Source organism: Squalius cephalus, assembly GCF_949319135.1.
Source record: "Squalius cephalus genome assembly, chromosome: 7".
In the NCBI taxonomy this organism is placed as follows: Eukaryota; Metazoa; Chordata; class Actinopteri; order Cypriniformes; family Leuciscidae; genus Squalius; species Squalius cephalus.
The window spans coordinates 26848146-26865599 of record NC_137128.1 but is presented as its reverse complement, the minus strand read 5'-3'; the positions used below and the strand labels follow the sequence as shown (position 1 = coordinate 26865599).

Below are 17454 nucleotides of genomic sequence, written 5' to 3'. Positions count from 1 at the left end.
TTTCTTTGCTTTCAAATGTTAAACTTCTCTTTTGTTGACAATATTTTTAAAAATGATTCTCAATAGAAATTTGTGAAAATGGTTGGTTCGCTGCGTTTTCAAATGCACGTTACTGTGACGTGGCGCTCGCAGAGAAAGAATTTGTGTAGAGCGGCATTTGTCATTCCGAGACACTGAAAACATCGGAGCATGGGAAACATGCTGTGCCATGCTGAAACATGCATCACATATATTTATTTAATTGAATTAAAGCCTTTGCGATTTGATAATCACACTAAGCCATAATGCAATATTTGGTTTTATCTTGAATAATAATATATTTATATAATGATTTGAAAGCTTTAGCAAATAGCGACTCATTCTTACCGACTCGTCCTCAATCATGGCTGCAGAGTCAAAGAAGTCCGGTCTTAGCTCGGCTCTCTCCCGCCTGTTCCTGGATGGAGGCTGCGCAGGATTTAAGACAATGTAATTAATACTTTTGTTTCTATATTTAATTACATAAGTATTCTGAGACACTTAGTAGTATCATCTATAAGTGCTGGGCAATGTAACTACGCCATTATGGTGGAAAGAGAGTCTTTATCCACTGACGTCATTTGTAAGCAAAATACAAATTGCTAATGTCTCATGGTATAGAAGATTTACCAGTGCTTAATTTTTGGAGGGCTCTTAGAAGTGTGAAGCAGACTTAAAGTGTGTATGTCAGGTTACATTTTTTTTTTAGATATATTAAATAAGGTTTAGATGTCTGAGTGAAAATGTAATTATCATTAAAATTATTACTGTAATTGCCCTACAGTAAGCTTTATAGCCATTTCTGTCAAGATCATATTTTTAAAACACAGCTGAGCTGTGACGTCAGAAGAGGGAGACGTGCCAAAAAAGTTCTATTCAAGTATGGAGAGTTTTGAGTCTGAGGAGATCCAAAATCCCCCTCAAACCTACGATGGCCCACAGCCATACAATTTTGAGCCTTCCAGGCGTGAGACAGATGAGGAGCCAAACAGAAATTTAAATAATTCCTATCGAAGAAACATAAATATCTGGTGTGAAGAGAACCAGTGGAGAGTTGGTCAGGTGTCTTGGTAAGTATAGGCATAACTTAGAGGTGGAACGGTACATGTATTCGTATTGAACCGAAACGGTACGGGCGTCACGGTTCGGTGCATGAATATACACGGAGAATACACGGTATAAAAATAAATAAAACTCGCGTGCAAATTAATTAATGCGGAACTACTGTTAGATACGCGGGTTATTTAGGGACCTAATCTGTAGCTCCGCCTTAGCTCTGAAGCTCTGTGGCTATAATGAACAGGCTGCGATGTCAGAATTGCAATGCTGGAATATGTTGGTTGGTGTGTGTGTGTGTGTGTGTGTGTGTGTGTGTGTGTGTGTGTGTGTGTGTGTGTGTGTGTGTGTGTGTGTGTGTGTGTGTGTGTGTGTGTGTGTGTGTGAGAGAGAGAGGCGCGGGCACGATTGAACAGTGGAAACATAAAAACATACCTTATCATTTTGATTCATACGCGTTCAGACCGGGAAAACAGAGGAAACACTGGGGACAGTCACATAGACATCTGACATCTGACCGATCTGACAGATAACAGCTGTGGTAGCCTACAACTCAGCTCAGCTCCTATATTTTTCTCAGCGACCTGGGGAGACGTCTCCCTCTTATGACGTCAAGCTATTCGTTTGGGGGGAGGAGCAGTTTTAAGTGAGTACTGAAAATAACAAATTTTTCATCTTATATTCTGCCTTTAGGTATCGAAAAACATACAAAACAATACACCAACTTGTCAAACGTGTATTTCCCCTAACTATTTTGTGTTAATCATAATTACAAATTTAACCTGACATACACACTTTAAAAGTGTCCCTCAGGATAGTCTGTGTGTGTCATTGTGGTGTCATCAGCTTGAACCTTACCAGATCAATGACCATGGTGTCCTCAAATTCCTCACTCATGTCTTCCAGCTGTCCTCGAGACGACATCATGACATCCTCAAAGATGGGCTCTGCGTCGTCCTCCATGAGACCACGTCTAGAGTAGAGAAATCAAAGTAACATTTACTACAGCACTTTCCTCCTTTGTTTAACATCCCACACGCGTTTCTCCACGTACACAGTCTGTCGTACTCCTCCGCTACGGGCCTTCATGTAGTTCATGGCTGTGCGTTCCTTCCTGTTGACCTCCTCCATCTTCTGCTGGCCAAGCCAGGACATCTGCATCTGAGGACTAATCGAGGGGAAAACCACATAATACTGTGCACATACTAGTTGACATATATCAACCAGTGTTGTTATTGTAAACTAAAACTATTATATATTTTTTTAATTGAAACAAAATATAAATATTAAAATGAGAAACAATGCTTTGGCAGCTAACTGAATATATGAAAAGTACTAATATGATTAAAAATAAAGCTAAATAGAAATATTGATAAAATAATAAAAATTAAAAAGCACATAAGATGACAGACTTGCACTAAAATGTAAAACTCTTAAAACTAAAAAAAACTAAAAAGTTAATCAAAAAATATATTAGTATATAAATAATACTAAAATAACACTAAAAACAACATTCGATTCACAGCATGGCCAAAATGGTGGAATAACTTCATATTAATGCTCATGGTTTTAAAAATGAAATGGATGCGTTGCTTAAGTGTCTGCATTCTTTTAACCATGTAGTGTATTTTAAGATTGGTCACTCACTTATGAATATAGTCGGATTCAGACCCGGGCTCAGAGTCCTGGTCAGGGAGGAGTTCAGCAGCTTGTCGAGGGTTCTCTCGGAGCACGGTGGAGGTGAGCTGGGGTGTCTGCAGGGCTCCAGGGGTCTGTAGGGTGTCATTCCTCATCATCCAAGAGCCCTCCACACTCTCCTCTGCAGAACCACGACAGCACACACAAAACAGCCCATGACTGCTTACTTTTAGGCATCTTAGTCAACTGAACCAACCCACTGTTCTCCCGTCTTATATTAGTATGGTTGCATCTACTGGCATCCTCACCCTCGATGCGTTTCTTGTGCAGGGGCGGACGGCCCTTCTTGCTTCGTATGGATCCGGCTTTGCTGCTGCTGCTGCCGCTGGTGATGGACATGCGATCTTCATCTCCGCCCGTCAGCAGAGAGTTCCTGTAGGAGATGAGCGGCAGCCAGATGTCCTCCCGTCTCTCCATCATCTGCTCTGTCATGAACTTTTCAAGATACGAGTGCCTGTATAGTCAAAGAGAAAACACAATGGCACAAACATATATACTCGAATATATAACATATATAATCGAATTAATCAATTAATAACGAATTAATCGCGATTAATCGCATCGTAAGTTTTAAGATCTTTTTGCGTCTTTTGAATGGTTTAATAGCACTTGAATGAATGATAGCGTGATCATATACTGTTGCGCAGCCAAATATATACACACACACTTATTATTTATATAATTAATGAGTGCCTGTACAGGCAAAGAGAGAACACCAAAAAAACAACATGTATAATTAAAATAATAAAAGAATTCTATATCTTTTATAGTTTTATAGGTTTTTCTTTTTTAATACCTTATAATACAATGTTTCTATTCAGGTTCTCAAAGGTTCCATTCAATGAAAACAAATTTTACTCAGTGAAAGATATGTTCTAATGCACAGTCAGAGTCTCTATTACTAAAAGCAAGGCAGCGCTCAAACATATAAGCATAAAAAAACAAACATTTTAAACAAAGCGCTCTTTAGACCAACTTACACTGTTTTCTTGTCTTGGCGAAGTAGTTTGGAAGAAAATTCACAGAGAACCTCAAGGAAGGCCAGATTCGGAGGGGGATACTCCGGTCCTTTAGGATTCTGATACTTAAAGGCAAACTCAATCCCATCTCTGAATACAGCAAAAATATTTGTGAGAGGTACAATAAAGAAGAGGACTATTTGGTGTTTGATGAGTAATAATTCAAACATGAAACAGAAGTTACTTGTGCAGTGTGGCCACAGCTTCTCTGGTTTTGATCTGGTCCAAGCCAAAGGTGAGGGCAAATCGACGAGCCAATTCCTTAATGCCGCTCACATGAGATGAGGTCCTGTCTAAGTTAGGCCCCTGATCCTGGATCAGCTCATTAAAGAGCTGAAGAACAGAAATAACAACAGGATTATTACAATTATCATATGATTAAAATGATAATGCGAATATCATGTTCATCTTATGCCAGAATATCCCTCAAAATGGAGGCTGTCATCTCACCTGCTGTAAGCTCAGGATGAGTGTCTTGGCACACAGTATTTTGTCCGTCTGTCTGGTCTTACTTAGCGTCTCTTTGATGATGTCTCCATAATCATTGTAGTACTGCAAGTAGTTTACAAGTAGAGAAAGCAGAATGTTTGTTGGCGTAACAGTTTAAGTAATATATCTGTTCGCTGGAGCAGAGAACAGCAGACACCACTTCATTTTCTATGGGAGGTGAGCAGTGTGGGGGGATTGTGGTTAACAAAACAGATGTTAAGAGATGTTCAACTTAATACTAGAACACTAGACAGCGGCAAATCAGTACAATAAGTTCTGTCAAGACCACTATAGTCGAATACGATTGACAATTAGCATACAGTTAAGATTGGAGGTATGGTTCTGTTCTGGGCAAGAACTCCTTGTGCATCCATGCAGCCTAGCATGGATAAGAGCAGGGAGAGCACAATAACCCCCCTTAGGGTAAACAGAACAGAACCAACATGAATGTATTGCAGATATCATTGATTCATTCTAATGTACAACATAATTAGAGAATTTTAGTCTGATTCAGGGTGAATCAGAATGCCAATCCTGACTGACGAGAGGAGCTGGGGATGGAGGAGGGTAATTAGCTCCTGAGAAACGCGATAGCTGCTGATAATACTGAAGGAGCTAATGTATACAGTGATAGGCGTCGTATTCCTATAGGTAGACGTGGATCAGCTGAGAGTCAGCTGATGCGAGCTTGACTAACGTGACCTGCCAGATCTGACGCTACGCTTGATCTTAATTCAAATTTTGAATGCTTTCATTGTGGTTGGACAAAAGTATATGTATAATTTGGCGATGCAGAAATAAAAGACAACCCCACAAGATTTCTTCCACTCCAGTGGACACGTCAGGTAAGGTGATGACTGGCTGTCTTACCCTCATGTAGTGTTTGAAGATATCTGCAGCAGCTGGCATGTCTACTATATCATAAATGATGAGTTTGCTGAAGGCAGCTAGAAGGTTCCTCCTCTTGTGTAAGGCCTCAATCTTGTTAGCTTCATCCTCCTCGTCACCCTCTATGAAAAAAAACAACATGAAAACGCATCAGCTAGACTTCAAAACATTATTGAAAAGCCTCTTACATCTGCACAGTATCTGACGGATATCCCATTGGATACATCCATCTCATTCACTGGGTCTCATTCACAAACTATACGCATGCACGTGCACACACACGTGCAAATGTTTTCCAACAAACACATATTATATTTTTTATTTTTAATTCACCACATCATTAACACTGTCTGTAGGCTCACCTATGCTCTGATTCTCATCATCCTGGTCAATAAACACATGGTCTAGGATGAAGTTGAGCAGCTCGTTCTGTAGGGTGCTGTCTGGATTGAAGACCAGAGGTTGCAGACCCTCTCTGGCCCCTGTGGTGAGCTGGTGACTGAAGATCATCAGCAGGTCGCATAACAGCATGAACGCCTGGGCGGAAGAAAGGGGCATGACTCTTGCACAGGCACATCACTCCTGAATGAAAGGATGAAGGTCTTTAGCTTACCTGCTCTTTAACCGGCGTGTTAACGTTTGATAAACACTGCTGGCACACAGCTAGAAAAGATTTGACAACCCTCCGTAATGCAAGAAGATCATCCTGAAATCGAACAGAAAAATTGTTTTTGGTTGAAAGTTGCAATAATCAGTTTGTATTCGAAACCACCTGCTAAATAATAAGGCATTAAATAGATGCCTCACAGACCTTGGATGGAGATCCCTCTGTGATTTTCACCAGCTGCCACAGCATAGAGTAATGAGAACACTGAAGAGCCTGCACTGCTATCTACAAACCACACAATGAAACACACTCAGCTTCAGGACATAACATGATCTACAGGAAATCTGCATTAGTCACCTGAAAATCTTCAATAACTAGGTGAATCTCACGGAGAGAGAGAAAAAATAAATCTAAAATCAAATGGGGAAAAAATCAGAAGATGGATGGATGGATGGATCTTATGAAATAAATCAATATTTAATGTGCAATTCTCCATACTCTAATAAAAAGCATACATTTTTGAGACTGTTTTGTAAAATTCAAAAACTTCCACAATGTATAAATACTAAACACAATGTATAGATACTTAATTTAAACAAAATTGCTGCTTTTTTATTACAGTACTGAGAACTACAGTACTGAGAACTGTTATGAAACTAATGTCATAATGCAATTAATTGTGTTGAAATGTAACATGTTCTTGACAGGCTTTATGAGATTCCTCCATCTCATATCTGCAACAGACGCACCTGCTCTGGCATAGAGCCCTGCTCTATTCCCGTCCTTAGCAACCTGTAGCAGTTCCCAAACAAATCCCATCTGGTCAAGTCATGAGCACTGATGGAGAGATGAGAAGGACACATTGCTTGTTAATTAGCACTCAATGACTCCAAGTGGACAGAAGTAACTTTCGTTTGCACAGTAATTGAACAAGACAGCAGCGTACTTGTGAAAGGCTGTGAGTCTCTTAAGAGTGGAGAGAACGTTGTAGATGTCGTCGTCATCCGCTTCTTCCCCCTGTAAATGAGGCAGACATTCAGTTTGATCAGCGACCCTGACATAAATCTCAGAATCATACATGGTCGTTCACCAACTCTACTTCAGCTAATAACAGCCTCAGAGTTTTTAAAAGAGGGAATGATTTTGCGCACAAAAAGTATACTCGTTGCTTCATAACATTACGGTTCATCACTACATCATTACTCCATCACTGTAGTCACAAGGACTATTTTAACGATGTCTTTACTACCTTTCTGGGCCTGAAAGTGGTAATAATGTTGCAGTCTATGAAGGGACAGAAAACTCTCGGATTTCATCAAAAATATCTTAATTTGTGTTCCGAAGATGAACGAAGGTCTCATGGGAACGATATGAGGGTGAGTAATTAATGACAGAAATGTCTTTTTTGGGTGAACTAATCCTTTAACCACCAAAAATGGTACAAAAAAACATCAAAAAGTCCCATAAAAGTAGTCTATATATAAGACTCATGTTTTTTTACCAAGGTTTCTGAAGCCATATATGTTGAAATTCGAGTTGATCGGTCAAATTTGTGAACTGGATCATAGCCAGCTCAAAAAAGCTGTTGAGTTCAACATTTGGTTGCAGTGAATAATCGGTGAATAATGAAAAAAATTCAGTCCGTTCCTCACACAAAGCCATCTTATTATTTATGACATATTTTTGATGCACTTTTCAGCTGTCGTCACTACACTATGTATGGAAAAGAGCTGCAATTTAAAAAAAAATAACAGCATAAAAGTTTGGGATGACATGAGGCTGATTAAATAACGTCAGATTTGTCATTTTCCTGATTATCTTTTGTAACTGAATTATTTCTTTAACAATCTCTCTAAATCTGTCCATCACCTCCACAGAGCCCTCACCGCCTGCAGCAGCTCTTCCACCGAGTGGTTGAAGCGGTCGGTTAGCTCATCGATGAGCTGACTGCGGGCGATGTCAACGCGGTTCATGATGGTGTACTCCTCACTGCACAGGATACTGTAGGTCTTACTGCAGGCCTCCAGCACCTCCGTGTCCGTGTGCTTCTCCACCACAAACTTGATCTGCTTGAGCAATGCGTCCAAGTGCTGGAACGTTCAAATTCAGTCTATCAGCTAACGGGGAATGAAATTCCAGCGTTCATTGAGATCCAGCTGGAGAAACAGCCTACCTTCTCCATTCTCCCAGCACTGTACACATCCAGGTCAAAGTACTGCGGGATCTGTAGGAGGTTGGCTACTTTCTCTGCATCTGTCTGGTACTGTGAGTGGAAAATGTGTTTATCAGCATATGAATGAGCCATTTATGATGAAAACAGAAGACTTTTCATTAAAACAGAAGACTTTTCATCCTACTTTTGAGAGTAACATGGGAAGAGCCATGATGAAGTGCTCTGTTAATTTGTTTTTGTCATCAATCTGCATCTTCCTTTCCTTCGCAGTCAAGACCTATACAACAAGACAGATTAAACTAAACACTGATGGCAAAAATGGTTTATAATAAAATGCTTGTGAGATAAAGGTCTTACCCTTTTCCCAGTCCCTCTCCCCACAGGAGGATGGGCCTCAGCAGCCTGACGAATAGTACAGACAGTAAGCTCGATCAGCGAACCCTCTTGCCTGTCTGACAACACTGAAGACAAACAGAGAATCAGAGAGATAGAGCCGTGCTTATGGTGCACATGCACATATTTGGCCATTTAGGAGAATATAAGGGTAGATATGTGCATTTTACACATAGACACGAAATATGGCTCCGAAATAGGAGAGATAATATGGATGATGAATATTTCTCAGGGTGAGTGAGTTAATTTTTCAAAGTGATATTTTGCATCAACATACACTACCATTCAAATGATTAGGGTCTGTAAAATTTTTTTAATATTTTCAAAAGAAGTCTCTTATGCTCATTGCTCACCAAGGATAAAATACAGTAAAAACAGTGAGGTTAACAATGTTAAAATAGTTAAAATAAACTTTTTTTATATTTTATTATATTTCAAAATATCAGCATCAATACTCCAGTCTTCAGTGTCACATGATCCTTCAGAAATCATTTTAATATGTTGATTTGGTGTTCAAGAAACATTTATTATTACTATCAATGTCAAAAACAGTTGTGCTGCTATAATATTTTTGACAATTTTTATAAGAATTCTTTGATGAAAAACAAGTTCAATTTAATGGATCCTTGCCAAATAAAAGTATTAATTTATTTTTAAAAAATTACATTTTGAAAGGTAGTGTATATCATCAAATTTCAGCTTCAAAAAAGCCAAGCAGAGAACATTTACTGCCTAGTTAAAAAAGTTAAGAGTTCATGAAACATGTAGCGTATTATGTTTTCACACTACATAGTGTAAGTCGTCACAATGGAACGTGCCATTATCTGTAAAGCCAATAATTAATAGGATGTTTAAATTTAAACAGCGAACCAATTATGTAACATAAAACAAATAATGACAAGACTCTTTAAAACCAACATAAACAGTTAGACTTTCATCTGAAAACACAAAGGTTTTTGGGATGAAGCCTTTTATGACAACTAGCCCCACTCTCTACTATGCTTTCAAACTATGTGTGGTAGAGAAACCCCTCTCAGGGTTACCGTACCCTCCTCGCCCTGCACTGGCTCCTCCAGCAGCAGTTCGGTCATACACTCCCAGTCCTTCAACAGCTCCTGAGAGCTCTCCCACAAACTGTCCACTAGATAGGCAGCATGTTCATGCAGCTGGAAACACAAAACACACGTACACCGTGTGAACTCTGATACAAACACAAGAGATTCTGACCAATATAAACTAAACTAGCTGGATTCTAGTGACACCTCAGGAGACAAATATTGTGTTAACCAAACATAATTCATCATAAGCAGCTGATCATCAGGTGTGGCCTTACCTCACTCTCCAGAAAGAAGAGCACTAGCATGCGAATGAGGTTTCCGTTTGGGCTGCTCCTGCCCCTGCGTTTAGCCAGAGCCTCCTCCGCTTGAGGATCATGTCTGCTGAACAACCTACACGTGACGCAGCATAGAAAGAGGACACAAAAATAAAATAATACATACAAATTAAATTTAAAATTAAATAAAATAAAACATTAAGTAAATAAATAAATAATCAGACAAAAGCCAAGTTTATTTTACAGAGAAAGTACGCAAGCTGGCTCACTTTCGATGTAGAAAATCCCCAGCAGCCACTGCCACAGGCCTGTGAGCGGAGTACACCAGATGATAGACATTCTCACAGTCTTCATTAGACAGCGCGTCCTCGCTACCCCTGAACAAATGAAGAACATTGGATGGAGGAAAGCATCCAGACTGCAGTTGTGTTCAGCATTTGATATCATCTTGAGCTTCACTCACTGAAGGATTAGTGTGACCAGTCTAATGGCTTCCACAGCCACATCATACTCTTTATCCAGCGTCATAGACACGATACGATCCTGTGAAGAGATTGTATCGTCATAAAGACATTCAGAGTATTGAAATACCTCTCCTGAACTGCGTTCTTACCTTGAAGCGGTTTGTGAAGAGCTCGAGTTTTGGAAACAGTTCACGGTTTGTGTAGAGGTTTTGTAAGGCTTTCAAACACTTCAAGCGTACTTCACCTTGCTTGAAATGGAGAATGCTGATGTTAATACACGGAAAATGAAGTATTACAGGGGCAAAAGTGCTGCTCTTGGTGTGTTCGGATATGGCGTACCCGGTCGTGTAACGTCCAGCCCACGTACTTCAGGTAGCTATCGTTCAGGAAGGCATCGCTGTACATTTTCATCCACACACCGATTTCCTCTATACAAATCGCTCTGATTTCAGCTATTGCATCTCTGCCAGTCACATAGAAGATGAGATCAGACACTCACAGCTACATGAACGCTATTATTGTGAGAAGATACAACTTTGATCACCTATAACGATGAACAAAGATTCCCTTGAAGATCGAGTTCATCATGTTTTCGATTTCATCTTGGTTTTCTTGAAGCTGGTGAGAAAGTTTGTTCATATGAGCAAATGATCAGCAGTGACCGTATGTTGACACAATCTGACTTTTCACATGTTCTGTCTTCATTTTGTGGAAAAACGGCCAGGTATTTCAATTCTGTGGAAGATCTTTCTCTGAAGTTCTGTGCGTTGGATTTCATGTGGACCTGGTTATAATCTAACAGTCTACAAAAAAGGAATAAGGGTTTATAAATGAAAAGACAGGAGAGCTTAAGGTGTAATACCTCTTTCCTCTTATGGAGTAGGAGTTCAAGCTTCTCGGTGGCTCTCTTTCCCGCCATTTTGTTGCGTTCAGCTTCGTACTGTCTCTGTGTGTTGTCCTGGTTAATGCTCAGGTTCAGAGCCACATTCACCAGAGCTGTCATGAGCTTCATGGCTGAAGACAGGTGTGCAAACTCATTTTTTAACAGCCACTTTCACACTGTTGTTTTTATGGAACCCGTTAAATATGACGACCTATTTAACATTTATTATTATAAAAATATTTTTATTTCATTAAATTACAAAAATTAAACCAATTAAGAAATATATAGCTATAGTATTAATACTGTTGAACTAAAAAAAAAAAAAACATGTATTTAATAATAATAACAATAATAATATCATCTATCTTTCAGAGCAACAATAAAATGAGTAAAATACTAATATTCATGGCTGTCTTCATTTCCTTGTTCATAGATTCTTAAATCATAGAACTTTTATTTTGGCAGAACTTTTTGTTGAAAACAGATTTATAATTGCTTCTAATTACAAATTTGGGTTTACCTGCTAGAGTGCTTGTGTGTCTGAAGGCTCGGACCTGTGAGTCCGACAGACCCGTGAGCAAAGAAATGACCGTGTCCATCATGTACTCGTCGTAGATGATGCTGTACTGGCACTGACGGATCAGGACGCAGATGAACTCACAGAAGTTGTAGCGAAACTTCTTCCACAAAGGGCCAGAAATGGTCAAGGGGTAATCGCCACTGTCCTGCATTAAAACACAAACAATGACCTACTCAGACTGGAGTTCAAAGGTCGTTTGACTACACTAGCTTATGTAAATCCAGCAGAAAGTGTACCTCGTCAAACTCTTCTGTCATTTTGCGGATGATTTCAGCATTCTGCATGTTGCGAAACATTTCGATTCTAACAGTGCCTGAAATGAAGGATGATCAGTAATCACTATTATGAATGAATAATATATCATTATTCTATAACATAAGTTATTCGTACCTTTACAACCAGAGCACTGGATGAAGAAGTTGATGAGGTCCAAAAGTGCTATATCTCTGTCCTGCTTGTACGACTCGATCCAGTCATCAACGACTGACTGAAAGATTTAGGGACAGCTATGTCACTATTTACATAAACACAGCGGACAAGCTGCTAAACACTTGCTTATTTAGCAGAACAATTGGCTTAAGTGAGTCTGACATGGAGGTTGTAATAACTGCACACCTCCAGCTGTTACATATCCAGCATCTGAAACATTTGGAGAACAGCTATACATTTCACTCTTCATTTAACACTGAAAAATTACACACTGTTTAATATTTTATAGTTATAGTTGTTCAATTAATGTGTTAATGTACGCAATTAATTATACACTACTGTTCAAAAGTTTGAGTATTTTATGCTCTTTTAAACAATAAAAATTTCAAATAACTGTTTTCTATTTAAATATACTATAAAATGTCATTTATTCCTGTGATGAAAAGCTGATTTTTTTGTTTAATTCAGTCTTCAGTGTCACATGATCCTTCATAAATCATTCTAATATGCTGATTCGGTAATAAAAACATTTATTATTATTATGAATGTTTAAAACAGTTGTGCTGTGGAAACTATAATGCATTTGTTTTTGGATGAACAGAAAATACAAAAAGAAATCTTGTAACATTACAAATGTCTTTACTGTAACTTTTCATCAATTAAATGTAGCTTTACTGAATAAAATGAGTAATATCTTTTAAAAAATAAATATTCAATAGTAGTGTACAAGTTTAACACAATTACATTATTTAACACTGTAACCAAATGTATCTAATTTGACAGTATAATTCATTCTGTTCTGTATGATTTTTATAAACTGACTAAAACTGTTCAAATCTTGAGCACGGAGCATACTTTACTTTATAATACTTTATTTATAAATCAAACCCAGATGGGATATTTAAAAAAAAGTAATTTACATTCTTTGTGTGGTGAAATGTAATCATAACTCATTAGACATGAGGCATCTAAAACCAGTTTAAGCTCATTTGCATGTTGATCAGTTTTCTCTTATATATTTGAGTTTTATACCTGCATGGCGCTCTTTCCCTGTTTGACCACTTCAAACAGAGTAACCGGATCCCCCTCTCCATTCTGCGGAGCCATTCCATTGGCCTTCCGCCCCCGCGGGGCTCCCATTAAGCCCTTTTCTGATGGTGACTTCCGAGGCTTCTTGTTGGGTGCCTGGAGTCAGGGGGAGTAAAAATGCTAAATTGCATAAAATGCTAAATATATCAATTTTTCTATGGTAAGTCAAGAAAACAGCTTTTGTGTGAGGCATACAGGTGGTCTGGCAGGCCTTCCTCTCTTCTTCTTGGTCTTTCCATCTCCAGGGTCGTCCAGCTCACTCATGCTCATACTGAGACTCACTGTGTCCTGACCCGACTCACCGGAGTCCCTGTGAGAAAAACACACAGTCATGAAATGAAATAGTCTTTGTGTCCACATCTGATGCAAAATTCTGCTATTAAGTTTTGCAAGCTTAATTCTAATAATTAATTTAATATTAAGTAAATATAAATCAATTAAAAATACCCCTTGACCCCATGATGGTATATTTTTATATTAGAGTATAAATGCATCTTTACATGTCAGTACAGCCAATCAGCAAAATTATCTTTAAAATATGTTTTATAAATAAACTGAAATCAATTCAAAAAGATCAATTGTGATTATTTTGAATTAAAACCGGATAATTAATTTGAGTCTGTGAGTTTTGATCATGTCACACCACTTATTTACCTTCATAACAATAGTGAACTGTCACTATAAACAACATAATGAAAATGAAATTACATAATTTGAGTCTTTAGAGGTTCAGTTCAACTCTCATTTAACTCTCATACCCCCGGACTAGACTAGAATGCATGTTTGAACTGTTTTATCTGAAAGTAAATTGCACTGACATGTCATAAAATATGTCAGTGTCATTGTTTTGTCTCAAGATGCACACCAGTAATGTTTTTTTTATAAGGCACGTTTATAAAAGATACTTAAATGCCCTAACTGAACTAAGGTTTAATTCTGACTTAATCTAAGCCCTATCTAAGTCTATGAAACCGGGCCATTATATTTTGTTTTTAAGCTTAAAAAGATTAGTCAAGCATGAAATATTCACTGAATCACATAAAATAAACAGAAAAAATATATTTTACTGTGCTCATTTCATTGTATATATATTGTTTATAGAGTTTTAGATGCCACATCACAATTTATTAACACTTAAAACGTTGTTGGTCAGACAATGTTTTGGGCTAAATGTTTCAGAAATTTACTATAATCACATTTGAGACTTGAACATTTGAACATGTACTTTAGTTGTAGATGAAGTGAACTCCAGTGTATGAGTGTAAATGAAGTGGGGACTTACTGTAGCACTGGCAGCTCTGAGGTGATCATGATGATGGAGGGGCAGGTCTGGTGTGTTACAGGTCTGGTGTGTGTGTGTGTGTAGTGCTCTGCTGAGATGAGCTCTTTCAGTGTGCTTTAGGTGCTGATGACAGTATTAACACTGCAACTCTGAGCCTGCAGGAGACAGAAGGGAAAAAAAAGCCTCAAACATCTGTTTGTTAAAGCAGATCTTTAGGCACTAGAAAAACATGCACTTTATTTATAAAATATTATTTCACCAACAAGATCTAGATTCCATAATTCATGACTTTATCCAAAGGAAATATTTCTCATTTAAAAATGAGTGATTGATTTATATTCCACAAAAACCTAAATACTGTGAATAATGCTACTTAAACACATTTTTATTGATGTCAAAGCAATGAACTTGACACATTGTTCAGGGTTTGTAACCTTGCAGAACTTCTAAAAACGTTGTAATATGGACATGAAGTAAAATTAAGGCTAAACAGCGACACCAACTGGTCATTTGATGAACTGCAGCAGCACATCATTAACAGAGGTGTCAATCTACATAGTCACAGAGAAGAGCTATACACATGTATTCTGCTTCAAATAAATAAATAAAACTAAAAAATTAAAATCCATATTTGATATAATTGTATTAATTCTCTTTTCTAATAAAATTAACAGTTTGATCTTTTTAAAGGGTTAAATATTAAATGAATTTGTCACTGACTGGGCAAAAGTGAATTAAACCGATTTATTTAGCATGAAGCTTTCGCCTCACAAAAGCAACAGAAGCCTAAAAGGTTCCGTCTGATTGTTAATACAACACAGGGGCAAAATAATAAGCATTTCATTTAAAACATCAGTTAACCTGTAAAAGATTACATTTTTGTGTGAATGTGCATGTTGTTCTGACTAAAGTTAACTATCACCACTAGGGGCAGTATGAACCATAAAGTACTTGACCTTTAATGATTCTTTGATGGCATAGCAAAATGTGTTTCTGGAGAATTTCCAAACATATTAAAAATTTAATTAATGTTCAGCTGGCTCTAAGAGACAGTACTGATCATAAACGCACGTTTAGATTGAGTTTTCTCTCACTAACAGAATGCTGAACTCCAGAGGATGTAAAGCACTTCTTGGGCAACAGTAGGGGGCAGGCTAAGAAAGTTTTCATTAAAATGTTCTTCAATAATGCTCAGATGAGGAAATGCACACGAGTTTGATTCACACCATAATACTCTCTTTAGTTTGCCATATCTCTCTCCCTTTAATGCAGAAAACTCTCACAGTGATGCAAAAGGAAAACCAGGCCGTGCCAATGATTTCCAGAGAGATATGTACTCTAAGAAAGGTGAAATATGGCACAATGGAAAAGAAAGTGAAAAGGCATAAATCAAGATATTCATCCCGACCATCACTATGCGATACGAGTTTAAACAAACCTCATTGAAACATGCACTACAGGATGGGGATGTGAGTGTAAAGTGGTGTAAAGATGAGGTGAATATAATCCTCTTTTGACTGCCACTAGATGGCTGTACGCTGTAGGTGTCCTGGAGAACTCGGTTTTACAGGTGCGAGTCTGCAGTGAAGTTAAACTGAGTAACTGAGGACACAAGGACAAAAACTCTTGTGTAGAGAGGCAAAGCTATGCATTATGTGAGCTTTAACAAGAAAAAAGCAGTATAGATGTAGGTAAAAGAGTGTAGGAAACCTATCTGGTTGATATTTGACCCTGTAACCTCGTCCTCAGTGGCGTCGTGAACACATGCGAGCGCTCTAAATATGACCTCCCCTCCCCCAGTGCCGTTAAACGCTCAACCACCACACAGCCACATAACACCTCGCTGACACCACCGTAACACTGAGACAACTACAACACACACGCGTCTGAAAATAAACAGGGATTGAGGTGAAAATGCCACTGTTTTTTTAAACCCTGTAGTTAATTCCACTTTTAATTCCTGTATTCTTCATCATTTCCGTTATGTAACATTAGATTTCACAGTATTCAATTCTAGGCCAATCTATTAATGGGTTTTATAGATAGGTTGTAGAAGAACACATGCCACCATAAAGGTGAAAGTATATTGCATATTGTAATTGAAAGGGACAGCAATGATTCATCATGAAAATGGACTTTTTTCTCCTCAACTTGTACACATGGAACACTGATGAAAAAAATGCTACAATTTTAATGTTCTCATTTTAATTTCATTAGTTATTTTTCAGAGATGGTTAAACAGACAATAGCTTGTCTGTGGTAATAAAAATATGAAAACTAATAAAAACTCAAAAATATGATGTCGGTTTACTGTTGTACAGCTTTTAATTTTAGTGTTTTTTTTTAGCAATTTAAATTAAGATTATGTTAATAGAACTAAATGTATATAGTTTTAAGAATGACAGCAGCTCTTCTCGGAAGTTTGGAAGACCCCATAGTAGGCCCGGGCACCTGGTTAAAATCCACTGTTTTAGGGACATGACCCTGTTTTCGACTAAAAACAGAAAACTTTTTATGCATTTTGGCCGTTCATTTACATGACAATGGCGTTTTAAGGGCTGGAAAATGTAAACCTTTGAAAACAGGTTTTCAATGAAACTTTTTTTAAAACAATACCGTTATTGTCTCTAAACTACAAAACGCAAATTTGTGAAAACGGTGACGTCATGCCCATGTGTATTACATGTTCAGTCTATAGCCGCGTAGTTTTTCTTTACAAAGCGACATCGCCATCTACTGGCCTGGCACGTACAATACAGTGCTTCTAGTCGTTTTCACAGATCTGTGTGAACGGGGATCGTTTTGACATTGTTGTCATCTGTACACGGAAAACGCAAAGGAAAAACATTTCCGTTAAACATACCCTTAGAGTCTACACACAAACACAACACGTTCTTCCGCATACACATTGTTCTAGCAAGATGGAGGCCAACTGAATGGAGGCATATTGAGGTGTCTTAAACTAGAGCTACATGATTCTGGTTAAATTGAGAATCACAATTCATTTATTTTTTAAATAGAGATCAATATTCTCAGATCATGAATTATTGTAA

General features: G+C 37.9%; 1 protein-coding gene across 2 annotated transcripts in view; it reads right to left on the bottom strand.

The window, feature by feature from the left end:
- The window catches only part of stag1a (STAG1 cohesin complex component a), a 46487-nt gene that overhangs the window by 1412 nt on the left and 27621 nt on the right, over positions 1 to 17454 (bottom strand). Inside the window, exons 2-33 of one of the 2 annotated variants that reach the window (XR_013821727.1) lie at positions 14402 to 14556; positions 13315 to 13429; positions 13063 to 13215; positions 11992 to 12088; positions 11838 to 11914; positions 11542 to 11746; positions 11001 to 11152; positions 10683 to 10756; positions 10478 to 10601; positions 10288 to 10386; positions 10138 to 10217; positions 9944 to 10051; positions 9675 to 9789; positions 9390 to 9507; positions 8306 to 8409; positions 8133 to 8225; positions 7949 to 8038; positions 7662 to 7865; positions 6722 to 6792; positions 6525 to 6612; positions 5980 to 6060; positions 5782 to 5874; positions 5531 to 5705; positions 5151 to 5290; positions 4242 to 4343; positions 3976 to 4124; positions 3753 to 3881; positions 3021 to 3226; positions 2722 to 2931; positions 2129 to 2242; positions 1933 to 2047; positions 367 to 447 (exon numbers count right to left, since the gene is read on the bottom strand). Coding sequence is in view for 1 of the 2 variants with exons in the window: in XM_079876150.1 (XP_079732276.1) it covers positions 367 to 447; positions 1933 to 2047; positions 2129 to 2242; positions 2722 to 2893; positions 3021 to 3226; positions 3753 to 3881; positions 3976 to 4124; positions 4242 to 4343; positions 5151 to 5290; positions 5531 to 5705; positions 5782 to 5874; positions 5980 to 6060; positions 6525 to 6612; positions 6722 to 6792; positions 7662 to 7865; positions 7949 to 8038; positions 8133 to 8225; positions 8306 to 8409; positions 9390 to 9507; positions 9675 to 9789; positions 9944 to 10051; positions 10138 to 10217; positions 10288 to 10386; positions 10478 to 10601; positions 10683 to 10756; positions 11001 to 11152; positions 11542 to 11746; positions 11838 to 11914; positions 11992 to 12088; positions 13063 to 13215; positions 13315 to 13429; positions 14402 to 14430 (3753 nt within the window). In the remaining variant the exon portion in view is untranslated. The remainder of the gene's footprint in view (positions 1 to 366; positions 448 to 1932; positions 2048 to 2128; positions 2243 to 2721; positions 2932 to 3020; positions 3227 to 3752; positions 3882 to 3975; positions 4125 to 4241; positions 4344 to 5150; positions 5291 to 5530; positions 5706 to 5781; positions 5875 to 5979; positions 6061 to 6524; positions 6613 to 6721; positions 6793 to 7661; positions 7866 to 7948; positions 8039 to 8132; positions 8226 to 8305; positions 8410 to 9389; positions 9508 to 9674; positions 9790 to 9943; positions 10052 to 10137; positions 10218 to 10287; positions 10387 to 10477; positions 10602 to 10682; positions 10757 to 11000; positions 11153 to 11541; positions 11747 to 11837; positions 11915 to 11991; positions 12089 to 13062; positions 13216 to 13314; positions 13430 to 14401; positions 14557 to 17454) is intronic. The other variant, XM_079876150.1, reaches the window with a different exon arrangement.